We start from the raw sequence: 16,707 nt of genomic DNA on the forward strand, positions 1-16,707 counted from the left end.
CGCTGACGGGGACCGCAGCTACCAGCTCCGAGATGGCATCTCTCACGTGTCTGCTGCTTGGCGGAGCCGCGGGTCTCTCATCATCCGAAGGCCAGCGTAGGCAGGGGTCCTGGAGAGTGAGCAGAAACAGCAAGGCCCCTTGAGGCCTAGGTTCAGGACGACCATAATGTCACATGTGCCATATCCTGTTTGTCAGAGAAAGTTCCAAGACCAGCCAAGATTCAAGGGGTGACCAGAGGGAATCTCCCTCTTATGGGAGGAGCTGTCGAGTCGTGTTGGGAAGCAGACTGGACACAGGGAGGTCATAATAGACACCATTCTTCCAAACAGTATGCTTCATGTAATAAAAACAATTATTATTTTTATTTCATTGAGCTCCTAAAAGGCTATCGAGTTTGCCACCTTTCTTACCTGGGAGAGAAAATCAGGCAAAGATGTGAATTCACCAGCAGTGGGTGTATAAAGAGTCTCGGAACTGAAGCTTTTTATGCACTACATGTATTTTCCTCTGATTCCTTTTCTGCATCTAAGAACTAAGCTTTTTTAAAAAAAAAATTATTCTCTTTGAACGTTATGAAAGCCAAAGTTGTCTAAAAGAGAAGACTGCTCTCTTAGACTCTATTATGTTGGCCTAATTACATATCAGCAAAATGTTTTTCTGGGGCATTGTGTGTAAAACAAAGGAGAAAACAACATCTCTAGCTGGCCAGCGTGCCGTCCCCTCCTCCTGCGGAGGCCTGGGGAGGCTGAGGGTGAGGAAGGCCGGCTCCGCTGGCTGCAGAAGGCTTTGCTCTTTCTCCACAGTGCAGCAGGTCGCCCCTTCCCCTCTCCCTCCCTCCACCTCACCTCCATGGGCTCCACCAATGGGAACCATGTGCTTGTTCTCCCCACCCATAGACTGGGATCTCCTGGGGCAGAAGAGGCTTCCCAAGTGGTCAGCACAGAGCCAGGCTGGCTGACTGCGGAGATTCAAGAATGAACAGTGGTCCCAGGCATAGCCCTGCCCAAAGCATCCTGAGGACCACGTGGAGTTTTCTGCAACAGTGCCGCACCCCCGTGTTCCAGCATCAGCTTTCCACTTGTTAGGTGAAGTGGCCCTTCTTTCCGGCTTGGCATTCCCCCCTGCCCTGCCTCTGGATCTCCACTTTCCACGGCCATATGAAAGCAGGACCCCTGCCCTCCTTGAGTGCCGCTGTGGCCAGCATGTGACGAGCAGGGCCCAGGCAGCCCTGAGAACGCGCCGGCACACTCTGCCTCCTCTGAACTAGCAGCTGCCACTTGACCTTGCCATCAGCCACTTCCCTCCTGCGGAGTCCTGCCTGTGGCCTTCCCAGACCTCACCATCCATCCAGAGACAGTTTCCAGGCTTCTTGTGACTTGCCCTCCTGAGATATTTGATGGTATGATCAAATTCCCTTCTTCTTTTCTTTTTTTCTTCTTCAACTTTTATTTTAAGTTCCAGGGTACAAGTGCCTTATGTGCAGGTTTGTTACATAGGTAAACTCGTGCCATGGTGGTTTGCTGCTCAGATCAGGCCATCACCTAGGCGTTAAGCCCAGCATCCATTAGCTATTCTTCCTGATGCTCTCCCTCTGCCCGCCCCCCCGACAGGTCCCATGTGTGTTGTTCCCCACCATGCGTCCATGTGTTTTCATCATTCGGCTCTCCCACTTATAAGTGAGAACATGTGCTGTTTGATTTTCCGTTCCTGCGTTAGTTTGCTGAGGATAACAGCTTCCAGTTCCATCCATGTCCCACAAAGGACATGATTGTTCCTTTTTATGGCTGTGTAGTATTATGGACTGAATAAAGAAAATGTGGTACAAAGTCCCTTCTTAAGTCTGTTTCCCACGCTGGATTGTCCAAGGGCTGATTCCTTCTCACTCAGCCCATGTTTTCATTCATCTTCTGCTCACCTCCCACAAGGAAATCCAGCCCTCAGCCAGCCTCATCCCTCCGGAGTTTTCACCTACCCTGTGTCTGTCAACACCTCCAAGTGTTTATCCCCATCCTAACCTTTTCCTGGCCCTGAGCTGCAGATTTGTTTCCTGTTGCTGCCGCGACAAATCACAGATTGAGTGACTTAAAACAACTCAAGTTTATTGTCTTACATTTGTTGAGGTCAGAAGTCTGAAATGAGTATGAAGGGGCTAAAATCAAGGTGTTGACAGGACCACATTTTTTGTGGAGACTTTTAGGAGAGAATCTGTTACTTACCATTGCCAGCTTCTAGAAGCTGTCCATGTTCCTTGGCTCATGGCCCCTTCCCTGCATCACTCCAGCCTCTGCTGCTGCCATCACATCCCCTCCCCTGACTCTGGCCTTCCGCCTGTCCCTTATAAGGGCCCCTGTGATGACACTGGGCACACCTGGATAATCCTGGCTAAACTCACCATCTCAGGATCCTTAGCGTAATCACATCGGCCACATCCCTTTTACCATGTTAAGGGAACATTTTCACAGGCTCCTGGGATTAGATTGTGCACATCTTTGGGGCCATTATTCTGTCTACCACAGGCTGTTTCATTTAGCTGCCTCCTGGACATCTCCATAGGTTCCCCAAACTCAGTGTGTCTATAATAGAATTCATTCCCTCTCATTGTCCCTCCTTGTCCCGTATGCCTCGGCTCAACACATGAGCAGCCATTGCCCCGTCCTCCAAGCTGTTGTCTGGGTGAAACATAATGTCAAACACAAATCCAGCACTGATGGGCACTTGAGTAGTCTCCAGTGTCTTGCTATTGCAGACGGCTATCCAGTGAATAACTTTGTGCATTTCTCTTTTTTAATATGTAGGATAAATTCCCAGAAGTGAGATTGTTGGTCAAAGGGTAAATGTGTTTGTAATTTTGAAAGATACTGTAAAATTGTTCTCCAGGAGGGTTGAATCAATGAGCCCTTCCACTAGCAGTGTACAAGAACGCGTGCTTCCCTACAGCCTTGGCAACAAAGCGGGTTGCCTAACTTGTGGATTTTTAACAGTTCAATAGGTGAAAAATAGTATCTCAGGGTAGTTTGAATTTGCATTTCTCTCATGAGAATCTGCATTTTTCTCATGCGTTAATGGGTGTTGGAATTTTCTCTTCTGTGATCTCTCTTCATATCTTTGTTCCTTTTAAAATTTGGATTGCTGGATTTTTTCTTTTCAATTTTTAGAAGCCCTTTTTTGTCTGTAATATGAGCTGCAAAATTTTTCCATTTTGTCATTTGTCTTTTATATCATACATATGAGTTTTTATGTAATCAAATTTGTCATTTTTATTTTTTGGTTTCTGGATTCTAAGTTATTTAGAAAGGCCTTCCAGTGTTGCCTTTAAACATTAGAATAATAACATTTTATTAAATGAGGGGGATTGGACACAGGCATCTATTTCTTTTCTGAAAAATCCCAGTGAAATGAAACTAAAGGAATGATAGATAGATATAGGCAATTCTCATATTCTCAGATTCTATATTTACAAATTCATCTGCTTACTAAAATTTATTGTAACCCCTAAATCAATACAAATGGCGTTTTGTGGTCATTTGCAAACATGTGCAGAACAGCAAAAATTTTGAGTTGCCTGACGTGCACGTTTCTAGCTAAGGTCGAACAAGGTGATACTGCGCCTGGTTTCAATGTTCATTCCAAAAACAAGTGTCCTTCTTGTGGTCCACATAGTGCCACATTTTTCACATTTTTGTGCTTTTTGTTGGTGATTTAGCTGTTAAAAATAGCCCCTGAGCATAATGCTGAAGTACTGTCTAGCGTTTTCAAGTGCGGGAATGCTATGATGTGCTTACAACGAAAATACCAGTGGTAGGTAAGGTTTGTTCAGCCAGGAGTACTGCTGGCTGCAAGCTCAGTGTTCATGAATCAACACTATCTATTAAACAAGGTTATGTATTGATCAGTTTACAAAAATGTTGCGACCAGAGGCTTGCAAGACCCTAACCCTGTATTTCTCTTATGATCAATGGTTCAATATTCACTAATGCCCTGTTAACAATGACTTTACAGAACATAGCTACCAAGAAAAATGAGGTTCACTTGTAGGTGGGCAGGCAGGTAGGTAGGTAGATAGACAGATGCCCACAAAAACAAAAAGATTAGAAGATAAAGTAGAAGATGAATATTTCAGTGAATTTTTAGAAGATGGAAAGTTGATAGAGGAATCTAATACATTTAGCAAAATGGAGGAAGCTACAACCTGGACAAGAAGGGTGCCATTTGTCTCTTGCAGAACCCCAGAAAAGCTGTGATTTTCAAAGCACAAATCACCATGGGATGGGAGGTTGGGGGATGTGAACTGCAGAGCTGAGAAACAGGGCACTGGTTTAAAGTCCTAACACGGTGCGGTAAGATCTCTAGCTCCCCCTCTCTGTCTCATGCAACCTGGGCACTGTAGAGATAATGCAGGGATTAGAAGAAGGCACTTAACAAGATAAAGTAAATGTATCCGTGAAACAAACACGAGATGCTATTTAAAAAGAAGCAATCAAAGGATAAGAAAGAGCTTTCAGATCTTAAAAATAGGGCAGCAGAAAATTTAAAAACATAATGAGTGGGAAGACAAAATGAAGGAAATCTCTCAGAAAGCAAAATTAAAAGAGTAAGAAAATGGTGAAGGAAGATAATAAAATTAAAACATCTAGCCAGGCACGGTGGCTCATGCCTGTAATCTCAGCACTTTGGGAGGCCAAGGCGGGTGGATCACCTGAGGTCAGGAGTTTGAGAGCAGCCTGACCAACATGGAGAAACCCTGTCTCTACTAAAAATACAACATTAGCTGAGCGTGGTGGCACATGCCTGTAATCCCAGCTGCTCAGGAGGCTGAGGCAGGAGAATCACTGGAACCCGGGAGGCGGAGGTTGCAGTGAGCCAAGATCGTACCATTGCACTCCAGCCTGGACAACAAGAGGGACAGTCTGTCTCAAAAACAAAACAAAACCAAACAAAAAACAATCTATCACACATTTTGATTAATACCAGTCCAGGAAAAAAGAAGAAAAGAAGATAGAAGATGGAGTGGAGAAAAGTTATCAAACGTGGTGGGTGGTGGGAACACTTTGCAGAACCAAAGGACAAGAATCAGATTGCAAGGCCATCGGGTGAACAATCCTTTGAGAAAAAAAAGACCCACACCCAAGCACGTTGTCATGAAATTCTGGAACTTCTAGGGGAGAAAAAAAATTCTAAAACTTTTCAAAGCAATATAACAGGTTATAGTTAAAGTATTAGTAATCAGAATAGATTATCTCAATAGCATTGCTGACATCTAGAAGCTACTAGAGGAATACTTTCAAAAGTTTGATGGATAAATCAATATCAGCCCAGACTTCTGTACCTAAATTTTTAATTAAAACAAAAGCATTTTTAGAAATGCATGGATTCAGATGACTTCTAGGGCATTGTTGCCTAGAGAGTCACTAGAGGATGTGCTCCTGCAAAATGAGGAGGAAACCAAAATAAGAGTACATACCAGCCTTAGACACTAATTTAGGAAGAACTCAGGGATGGAAAGCAACCAGACCGGATTGGAGCAAGGGTTCAGAAATTATGTCTCCAGCGGGGGAAAAAAATGGAACTAATGTATTTAGGCACATGGAATATTTAGTGATGGGCATTAAATAGAGCTACTGCAACATGTGGGATAAATTAGTGATGGGTTCATACACAACCAGGAAGATGAAAAAAATTGAGGTAATAGTTAACTCCAGGAAAAATAAAGGGTCATATAAAATAGAAGGCATGGTCTTAGTGCATTATTTGACCCAGCATTGAGCAATATTTGCAAAATTGTGGTAACACAAACACTGACTTTTGATTTACTTCAAATTACAAAATAACCATTTGGAACACAAAGAAGAAGGAAAAAAGAAATGTATATGGGAGCACTAAACCTTTATTTCCCGTGGTAGAAGATTAAGATACTTAAAATTGATAAGTAAAATAAGAGTAGCATAAGCACACCCTGCCAGTAATTTGTGGGCATTAGTGTTGTGGTAGCAATTTTACAAAAGATGCAGAAGTAACTTTTGCAGGACTGTTCCTTACGTACCCTGATTGGTGAAGGGCAAGGGCTTAGTCCCGTGGATGTCAGGAACAGAGGCAAACTGTCCCCAGTCACTGTTTTCAGGTGCTTCAGACGTGGTCTCAAGCACCTTTCAGACAAGGGAAATCAGATTCCTTTCTTCATTTACAATCATGTATAAAGAGCAAAATATTTTCTTTCAAACTTCTTTTCTCCTAGATTGCTTCCACAGGATGAAACACAGGAGAAAAGAAGAGCAAACTGACATTCAGAATACAGACTTTCTCACTGGACCAATTTATGAATTCCTAATTATTTCCCTGCATAGAGGATCTTTAAAAATGATCAAATGACAAATGCATTTCTTAGTAAACTCTACATTCTGTTGTCCTAATTTTTGGAGGGTAAAGAAAGGTTGTATAGGATGTCTGTTTCTCCAGTTGATTTGCAACCACTGGAGAAATTATAGGGAACAAACGAAAAAAGAGCCGTAAATACAAATGAATTCCTTTTATACAAGTTGAAAAACCACAGGACATGCTCCATTTTTTAACACTCCAGGTGTGATCGGAGATTACGTATCCACCACAGGAGAGTGGAGAGTTAATTAAAATTTTTGCTCCTACTCAGAGAAAGAAATGTCTTTCTGATAAGCAGGCTGGCTTTTGAGTGCTGTTGGTGCTTTCTTCTCTCCTCACTGGAGTGTCGCAAAAAAGCAGATCAAAGAGAGCCTTCCATCCGGTTATGTTTCCTACCACCTTTCTTAGCTAATGGACTTAAAAGCGTCTTTCACTGACAGGCTCATCTCGTATTTTAGAAATGCCATCTCCTTACTATATTGATAATATGCAAACCGGCTTTGATAGATGCTTAGGGAAAACCACATTTAACATTAATTAAGCCAAGACCATCCCAAATAGTTGGAGTGGGAGAGTCTGGCAGAGTGCAACATCTCACCCCTACCTTTTGTATTTTACTTGTCAACTCACCATGTGACGGCCAGAAATTAACGTGAGATTGAACCTTCAGCTCTCTCAAGCAGAGTTAGAGAGAGCTGAGGGTTCCGGCTCATGTGTTTTCCCTTTTGCTGTTGGTCTTTATGATTCTGCACCCTCTGGCTGACACCTCCTACCCTGGGGGGAAAAAAATGTTTGGGAGAAATCCTGCTGTTTTTTTCTTTAAGAGTGACAAAATGAAATAAAACGGAGCAAAACGGAAGCAGCCGGTTCGTGGTCTAAGCAGGCGGGGCGGGCTGCAGCAGGGGTTGTTCATTGTCTCGCAGCTCTGGGTGCCTGCAGAGAAAACCCAGCCCGGGATGCAGCCACCAATAAAAGGACTCCATTCTGCCACTCAGGGCTTTGTGAGGCGCCAAAGCTTGTCCTGGTTGCCATGGCTACTGTCTGATTGTGGCGGGTTTGTCACAGTGCTTGATAAAGTGGGAAGGTTATTCTTGATAGGTCCAAGTAATCATAACCTCCCAAAGCTTGAGAGTATGGACTTAAAATTGTCTTTCCTCCTCTCTTTAAACTGGGAATATGGGGATGGGGGCAGGGGTTCTCAGGATAAAGCAACCCCAGGGCTCCTTCAGCAGGTGGTGAGCGTGGCACCCAGCAGGAGGAATACTGGCTGTGCTGGTCTGGAAGGGAGGCATGTGTGTGCCCAGAGACTAGGCAGAAAGGATGGTCACAACTGCTGGGCCATCTATGGCCTGATAGGGACTTCAGGGAAGGGACCAGAATGGTGTTCTCTCCTGGCCACCCCTGTAAATGGATTATCCCTGTACTTCTCTCTCCTCTGCTCCCTTCCCCTTCCCCCTTCCCCTTCCTTTTTTTTTTTTTTTTGAGACAGAGTTTCGCTCTTGTTACCCAGACTGGAGTGCAATGGCGCGATCTCGGCTCACCGCAACTTCCGCCTCCTGGGTTCAAGCAATTCTCCTGCCTCAGCCTCCCGAGTAACTGGGACTACAGGCCCGCGCCACCATGCCCAGCTAATTTTTGTATTTTTAGTAGAGACAGGGTTTCACCCTGTTGACCAGGATGGTCTCGATCTCTTGACCTCGCGATCCACCCGCCTCGGCCTCCCAAAGTGCTGGGATTATAGGCGTGAGCCACCGCGCCCGGCCCCCTTCCTTTACTGAGTTTTCTCTTTCCCCTTCTCCACTTCTGCCTGTCTCAGTCCACTCGTGCTGCTGTAACAGGATACCTGAGATTGGACAATTCATAAAGGACAGACATTTCTTGGCTCCTGGTCCTGGAGGCTGGGAAGTCCAAGGTCAAGGGCCTAGCATCTTGTGAGGGCCTTCTAGCTGCGTCGTCCAGTGGCAGAAGGGCAGAGAAGTGGGGAGAGAGCAAGAAACTGAATGTGTAGCCTCAAGCCCTTTGCTTGAGTTGGCATTAATCCATTCACAAGGGTTGAGCTCTCCTGACCTGAACACCTCCCACGAGGACCCACCATCCAGTGTCACTGCATGGGGGATTAAGTTGTCAGCACATGGAAGCTTTCTGGGGGACACATTTGTTCTTTTCTCCCCTTGCTCCATCCGTTCCCTTGTGTTGCAGCAGAATTCTAATAGGGCTGATCCTTTAAAAATACATTTTTTTTTCGCACATGGAGAATAATGGGAAAAGTTAGATTTGAGGCAACAGCTGATAGATTCTGGCCATAGAATTACAGACTTTTCTTTTGCCAGAAGAGACCTACACGATCACCTAGGCGGTGGTTCTCAGACCTAGCTGCATCAGGACTACTGGGAAGGGCTCTTTAAAACAGAGATTCTGGGGCCCTACTCCCAGAGTTCCTGGTTCATCAGGTCTGGGATGGGGCCCCGAGAATCTGGGCTTCTCCTAAGTTCCCAGGTGATGCTGCTGCTGCCGGCTCGGGGGCCATGCTTTGGGAACCACTGACGTAGGCCAGCACCCATTTTACACAGCTGAGGAAACTGAGGCTACGAGTGATAAATTAATCACCAGGGGTTCAGGTGACTTGGTAGCCACTCTGGAACCGGTATCCAGTTATAGAAGCTTTAAAAGCCATTTGAGGAGACGGGAGAGGTTGTTCCCTGCTCTCCCTTCCATCCCCCTCACCCAGGGCAGCCAGATGAGCTGGTTCTCTTCCCAAAGGGCCGCCAGCAGAATAGCCACTCACCACGCATGGCCGCCTTCTGAGTGGAGCACTCCAGACCACAGTCACGCGCGCTGCCTCTGAGTTAAGCCGGCCACAGACCTTGGAATTCTAGGCCTGGCTTTACTTTCTAATTTGTATGTGCCCAGGAAGCCTGCTTTGACTGTGGCTGGGATCTCTCCCACCTCTGCTGTCATTCAAAGTCTCATGGCCCCTCCAGCGAGCCCTTAGGTCATCCAGTTCCTCACATGTCTGTGCTGTTGCCTCTGTTAGCCGGTGACCTCCAGGGCCAGGACCATGCCTTTGCACCCACCACGGCTCTAGAGTACTTGATAAATGAACTATGTGGGCATTCAGGGTGGAAAGAATCTGGATACACGTTTGAGATTTTCGGAAGCCAACTACAAGAAGCCAAACTAGAAGGGATGGGGAGTCCAGTTACACAGGGGGCAGGGGTGGGCGCTACACGTTCAGTGTTAGTGAGGAGGCTGGAGTAAGAAATGAGGCCTGTTGCAGTGAGAACGCCCCCAGCGGTGAAAGCCATTGCAGGGGCTTCACATCTCTCCCTGTGCTAGCAGGGGGCTGAATTTTTAAATTCAAAGACAAACATTAGTTAACCCAGATCCTAATTTGAAATAAAACATGGCAGGCCAGGCGTGGTGGCTCACGCCTGTAATCGCAGCACTTTGGGAGGCGGAGGCGGGCAGATCATGAGGTCAAGAGATCGAGACCATCCTGGCTAACATGGTGAAACCCCATCTCGACTAAAAAAATACAAAAATTAGCTGGTATGGCAGTGCGCGCCTGTAGCCCCAGCTACTCGGGAGGCTGAGGCAGGAGAATTGCCTGAGGCAGAGGTTGCAGTGAACTGAGATTTCACCACTGCATTCCAGCCTAGCAATAGAAAAAAAAAAAAATGGCAGGATTCATTCATCCCTGCATGGAAGGGCACATAACATAGGCGAAGTGGCTTCTGTGTGTGCATACACGCGTGGATGTGCATGTGTGTGTTGCTACTGTGGCTGGATACAAACAACTTGGCCATTTGTCAAGTGTATGTTAACTCCCCACAACACACTCTGAACTCATCAGAGCAGCACGTATACTCATATGCCCTGGGTACCTCTCAGAGGCGAGACAATTATGCTTCATCAGTGAAACTCACAGGAGGCTATTTGTCCAGACAAGAATAAAACAAAATTAATGGATTAATCTTTTGGCTCTAATTCCCTGCCGACGTCACAGGCTGAATTGGGGCCCAGCAAGAAATCCCCTGTTGGCCGTTTGACTCCAACTTTTAAAGTCAGCAAGCACTGGAGCAGGAGCCTCTGAGCGGCCGGGCGCCGCCACCTCTTTTCTGCTTTGCTGGACTGGCAGATGGAATAGTCCCCTCTCATTGCTTGGCACTTGGCTCGTGGCAGCAGCGGCACTAATGCTGGCCTTGTTCCCCCAGGGTGTCGAGGTGCAGACAGACTACGTGCCCCTGGTGAACTCGCTGGCGGCCTACGGCTGGCAGCTCACCTGTGTGCTACCGACTCCCGTCGTCAAGACTACCAGGTAACAATCACAGTAATCGTTCGCATTCTACTGAACACTTACTCTGTACTAGTGATCACTGTTCCTAATGAGCACCTCATGTCTATAAATTATTTAATCCTGTGCAAGAGGCTAGCAGTTATGTAAACTTTCCTACTGGGAAGCAGCAGAGCCAGAATTTTGCATTCTTAACCACCATCACCCAGAGAATTCCCCTGCACCCCATTTCCCACATGGGTGGCCCTGTGAGTCATTACTGCCCAGCATGTCAAAGATGAGCCGCCCAGACTGAGGGGGCCCAGAGCCTCTAATGCAAAAGAAATCCAGCACCTACTATGTGCCTTGTGCTAGGCTAGGCAGGCACTTTACAGATAAAAATTTCAGTCCTCAAAAAGAAAGGAAAAATCCTATGAGGTAGAATTGTATTATTATTAAACCTATTTGACAGCTGAGGAAAGTGTAGCCAGGGAGGTTGAGGGACTTGCCCAAGATCATGGCACTGGTCAGTAGCTCCACAAAGGGATGGTAAAGACCTGCCCTTCGGGCCTTGCTGTGGCATTCCTTAAAATTTCACATTGATGGTCATTTGTTCACCTTCAGTTCTGCTCGCCCTGCCCTGAGCCCAGTCATACCAACCATAAAAGGCCCTCCAGCTGTATGTTGGGCTTACTATCCAATTTAGTCCTCCTCACTGCCCTGTGGGGTTGCAAGCATGGGTGTGATTCCCATTTTGCAGATGAGGAAACTGAGGCTGGGGAGGCTTGGTCACATACTTAAGGCTACATAACCAGTTAAGTGGCAGAAACTGGGCCTAGAACCTCAGCCCGCTTTTCCTGGAGCAGGCTGCGTCTCTGCTGACGAGAGGAGCAGGGAGGCCCCTCCTGTGGCCCCCAGAGCTCCACCTTCTCCAAGCCCTGCTGCACAGTCACCACTGGAGAGTGACAGACAGCATGAGGCAAGGCTGGTGACCAGGGTGATTGAGAGTACAGAATCATGGTGACAGTCGATGTCTTTCCCGGTCCTTCCTCTGGCTCACCAGGCTCCTCAGGTTCCACGCTGGGTCACAGTGGGTCAGCACACCAGAGGGAGCTAGTCTGTGGCCACTTTTGAGCCCCTTGGCCACTGGGAACCATCATATTCTTTCTCAGCCAAGACTTCGACAGGCACAAGGCAGTGAAGTGGTATAGAAAAAACCCTGGATTTGGGGCCTGAAGATGTGAACCCAAGTCCTCATTACCAACTGTGTCATGTTGATCAAGTTACATAGCTTCTCTGAGTCAGACTCCTGGTCAGTTTCCAGATGATAAGACTCACAATAAGAATGTATTTGAATGTGAAGGCCCAGCTGGTTCTGAGCCATCTAAGCCCAGGGGCTTGGGACAGGTCTGTCTCAGACCTTCACACCCGCTAAATAATACTTCCTAATCCTCCACCTCCCTGTTCCTTAAACGACCACTTGTGGTGGAATTTGGTGAGTTTGTGGGGACGCCGAGGTGGGTGGATCACCTGAGGTCAGGAGTTCAAGACCAGCCTGGCCAACATGGTAAAACCCTAATAATACAAAAATTAGCTGGACATGGTGGCACATGCCTGTAATCCAAGCTACTCTGGAGTCTGAGGCAGGAGAATTGCTTGAACCCGGAAGACAGAGGTTGCAGTGAGCCAAGATCACACCGCTGTACTCCAACCTGGGCGACAAGGGCAAAACTCCGTCTCAAAAAGAAAAGAAAAGAAAAAAAAGTGCGTGGAACTGGGCAGATTTGTGTTTGAATCGTCACTGTGTGATCTCCAGCCTGCTCTTGAGCTAAGCTTTTGTTTCCTTCTATAAAAGTGGGAGTAGGATTCTGTGGAGCATTGAGGTGAAGCTTAAATGAGCCATTATGTGTGAAATCACCCAGCCCAGCCGCTAGCACAAAATAGGTGCGGAGCAAATATTATTCCTCTCCCTCTTTCTTCTTAGAGACTTTGTAGCTGAATGCAGTAATATGTAAAGACATTTACAAAACAGAGATTTAAGAAATGCAAATTAAAACCACAATGAGATAGAGCCTCACACTGATTGGGATGGCTATTATCAAAAAGACAAAAGATAAGTGTTGGCAAGGATATAGAGAAAAGAGAACCCTTGTACGCTCTTGGTGGGACTGTAAATTAATACAGCCATTAAGGAAAAGGGTATGGCGGTTTCTCAGAAAACTAAAGATAGACCCAGCACACGATCCAGCAATCCCACTTCTAGGTATGTATCCAAAGGAATCGAAATCAGTATGCTGAAGAGGGGTCTGCATTTCCATGACCTTGCAGCTTTATTCACAACACTAAGAAATGGAAGCAGCTTAGGTGTTCCTCGTCAGACAAATGGATAAAGAAAATGTGGTGAATATACACAATGGAATACTATTCAGCATTAAAAGACATTGTTACTTGTGACCAGGATGAGCCTGGAAGACATTATGCTAAGTGAAATAAGCCAGGCACAGAATGATATACCTTATAATGTTTCTCATATGTGGAGTCTAAAAAAGTTGAACTCATAGAAGTGGAGAGTAGAATGGTGTTGACCAGAGGTTGGGGAGTGGGGCGATGGGCAGAGGAGAGATATGGATCAAAGGGTACGAAGTTTCAGCCAGACAGGAGGAATAAGCTTTGGTCATCTATTGCATAGAACGGTGGCTATTACGAACAATAGTGCCTTGTATATTTAACAATTGCTAGAAGAGTAGCTTGTAAATGTTTTCACCATAAAAAATGCTAAGTATGTGAGGTGATGGATTTGTTAAGTAGCCTGATTTAACCAGTCCACGTTGCAAACATATATCAAAACATCACATTCTACTCCATAAATATACAATTATTATTTGTAAATTTAAAATAAAATACAAGATCATCAGAAGGGTGGAAGCAGGGGAAAAACATCAGTGATCTTCTTTACAATATTTCTATCATCTCTAAAGGCAGCTCTGGGGTCTTGCCTTCTGGGAAGAGAATATTCACTATATTACAAGATACAAGCTGCCCCTCCTTTGCCTGCTTTGCTCATGTGAGCCAGAGCTGGTTAACAGGCACTGCCTTGGGGGCCCCGCCTGGCACTGCGCAGTCTTTGGTGTGCCTCCAGGAGCCATGCATGGCTGAGACCCTGGGTGCAGCCATGCCCTCTGCCCACCGTCCTGTAGCAGCTGGAGGGCTGAGCTCATCACCCAGGTTCTTACCTACCTGGCCATCATTACCAGAGACAGATTTGGAAGAGGCCCCCGCTCCTCTGAGATCCACTGAACCAGCCAATGTGTCCTCATTTGGCCAAGATACTGTTACTTCCCTTTAAGGGAATGGGCGTGTCTAGCTAGGAAGCTGACTTTGTAGGGATACCCAAAAAGCTTTTGTTGGGCATCTGAGGCAGCCCCTTGGAAGCAGGGTTGGATGCCCTGGGAGTGCGAGGGTAGAGCAGGTGCCTCTCGACTCCTAACCTGTCATAGTCCCGGGGTGGTCTGCTGTGAAGTTAGGGATGGCAACATCTGCATCAGGTTTTGGGTTCCTCCAAGGTATAAAATGGCTCATTCTCAGCTCTGTGTGTTACAGGGAGGGGAGTGTATCCACCAAGCAGATTGTCTTTCTTCAGAGACCATGTCTACCTCAGAAAATCAAGAAGAAAGAATCGAAGGTAAGAGACTTTGATGGCATTCCTAGGTTTTCCTCAGCAGGGTTTCATCTTCAGTGGATTTTCTGCAGCATTTGAGGGGGCAGGCTACTCCAGCTTCCAAGGACTCCCAGAGCCCCTGGCAACTCGAATCATATCTCAGGCTGCTAAAACGGGACAGCTGAGGGGCTGGAGGGCCTTGTCTGTCATTGTCCTGCTGGGCAGGCCAGAAGGATGGAGGAGAGAGGCTCTTCCGGAAGCTCCCGCCTGCCGGATAGTATCACTAGGATGAAAAGAAGGTCGTGAAGTCAGCTGCAGTCTGACCACGGGGTGGGGATGGCTTGAGCTCATGGCCAGCTTCTCTGTATCTTAATGTCATTTCCAGCTAGCTGGAGCTCTGGCCTGCCTTGTTAGATTCCTCAGGACCTTGGAAGTGTGCTGATCTGGGCAGAGAGACCCTGCCAGAATCCCTTCTTGACAGGCCTAGACCCAAAGGCTTCTGATGGCAGACAGGGGCTAGCTATAGCCTCTGGCAGCAAGTCCTCAGGCCAGGCTTTCCTCTGAGATCCCCAGGGCCCTTTTCCCTCTCTGGACTCCACATGAACTACCCTACAAACACAGTTCCACAGAGACTGGCCTTCTCAAGTCTTCTCTGTGATTCCTGAAGGTGAGCACAAGGGTTGTACCAGGTGCAAGTGTCAGCAACGCTCGTGTCAGATGATTCCGATGCTTCCCACCCCGCGCTGAGCAGCCTGTGGTGCTTTTCCCGAGGACGTGTCACCAGTTGCTTGGGAAGAGGCTGCTGACTTGAGCGAACCCGCCAAAGCCTGAGTCAAGCATCACCTGGATCCAGCTCACTGCACCTTTGATGGCTGAGGCCACACTCTCAGCAGAGCCTGCCTGACCTGCTCGGCTCCTCACGCTCTCAGCAGAGCCTGCCTGACCTGCTTGGCTCCTCACGCTCTCAGCAGAGCCTGCCTGACCTGCTCGGCTCCTCACTCTTGGCATCACCCCTGTATTCCTGACGCTTGGTTCCTCATGTTCTTTGGACACAGAGCCCTGGGGCAGGAGCATGAAGCAAATGAACAGATTGCAGGAGCCCCTCACCAGCCAACAACTCCAGGGGGAGCCCACTTGCGGAAGGAGTGCCAAGGCAATGGTGACTTGAAGCCAGATGGGCTGCAGTGTGGAGGAAGGTCTTTCTCCAGGATCTGAGGGTGTAATGTGACAGGTGGACGGTGCAGTGGACCAGAAGGCAGCTGCTGGCCCACCAACAACCACCAGGAGCAGGCAGCCACTGGCTGGAAGATGGATCAGCCGCAGAGCGCTGTCAGTTTCAGCTCAGCCACAGGCTCACAGGGACTGCATGCATTCAGCAAGTGTGACATGCAACACGAAGTGCACACGAGGGCCCCTGTCAGACGCTGACAGACACTGCTGCAGCCTTAGAGGGAGATGGTGCCACCTTTGCCTAACAGGTTCCTGGTGGTGGGGCACGCAGATTCCAAAGGAGAGACACGTGGGTGGATGTTGGTATGAAGGTCATGGCATCGCACGGAGGGGGACAAGTCAGTGGAAACTTGAGCAGGCAGGGAGACTTTAGAGGTAAATTTCTAAAAGCTGTTACAATAATGTAGAATTGACTTTCCTCCGGGAAAATTCAGAGAGGATGGGACCTACTGTTTTTTCGGTCAGTAAAAACTTCTAATCCCAATCAGCTGTACTTACCTGGGTAGAGGGCTTTCTCTTTCCATGTACCTAATTATTTCCTGCCTCATTCTAAGACCGGAGGTGGCTGGTGTGGAGCACTTGTTCTACGCGAGACTCTCCGGGTCATCTTACAGATGGGAGTACCCCAGAGAGGGGGCTGGAAAGCCAGCCTCCCTGGAAGAATCTTCTGCACTGGGTGTCCCCTCCTCACTGCTCAGCCAACACGGGGCAGCGTCCTGCTCCCAAAGGCCTGTGTACCTGGTGATCGTGAGTCACTCCATCCAGTCTTCCTCATGCCTGAGCTCTTGCAGCCTTGACGCTGGGACCACCCCCACTCCTTGAAGCAGCTTTTCTCTTGGTTCTTTCCTAGCTCATTTTCCTGGTTTGCCACTAAGTTCCTCGGGGTTCACACCCAGCCCCATTTTCTGCCTTCACTCTTGCCTTCCTAGACCTCCTTCACCACCTCTGTGCCAGTGACCATTCCATCTGTACTTTCAGCCCTCACCATGCCCCAAGACTCCAGCTCCATCCATCCTGTGGCTCACTCAAGCTAAGAGCAAGCCCTTGACTCTCCCCGTCCCCATACCTGGCCCACCGGGCCCACTGCAACTATCTAGAGGAATGGCACTCACCACTTAGGGGCTGTCCCTGCTGACACTCCCTTCTCCTTCCCCTGTATTCAGTTTATCCTTA

The 16,707-nt window shown here is 47.5% G+C and overlaps 1 protein-coding gene across 6 annotated transcripts in view; it reads left to right on the plus strand.

The window, feature by feature from the left end:
- Positions 1–16,707, plus strand: part of RFTN1 (raftlin, lipid raft linker 1) — a 221,649-nt gene that overhangs the window by 185,621 nt on the left and 19,321 nt on the right. For all 6 annotated transcript variants that reach the window (XR_010343444.1, XM_012466741.2, XM_012466742.2 and 3 more), the window contains 2 exons: positions 10,588–10,691; positions 14,247–14,328. Coding sequence is in view for 5 of the 6 variants with exons in the window: in XM_012466741.2 (XP_012322164.2) it covers positions 10,588–10,691; positions 14,247–14,328 (186 nt within the window). In the remaining variant the exon portion in view is untranslated. The remainder of the gene's footprint in view (positions 1–10,587; positions 10,692–14,246; positions 14,329–16,707) is intronic.

This window comes from Aotus nancymaae, unplaced genomic scaffold (genome assembly GCF_030222135.1).
Source record: "Aotus nancymaae isolate 86718 unplaced genomic scaffold, 86718_ANA_hifiasm-v0.15.2.pri h1tg000019l, whole genome shotgun sequence".
In the NCBI taxonomy this organism is placed as follows: Eukaryota; Metazoa; Chordata; class Mammalia; order Primates; family Aotidae; genus Aotus; species Aotus nancymaae.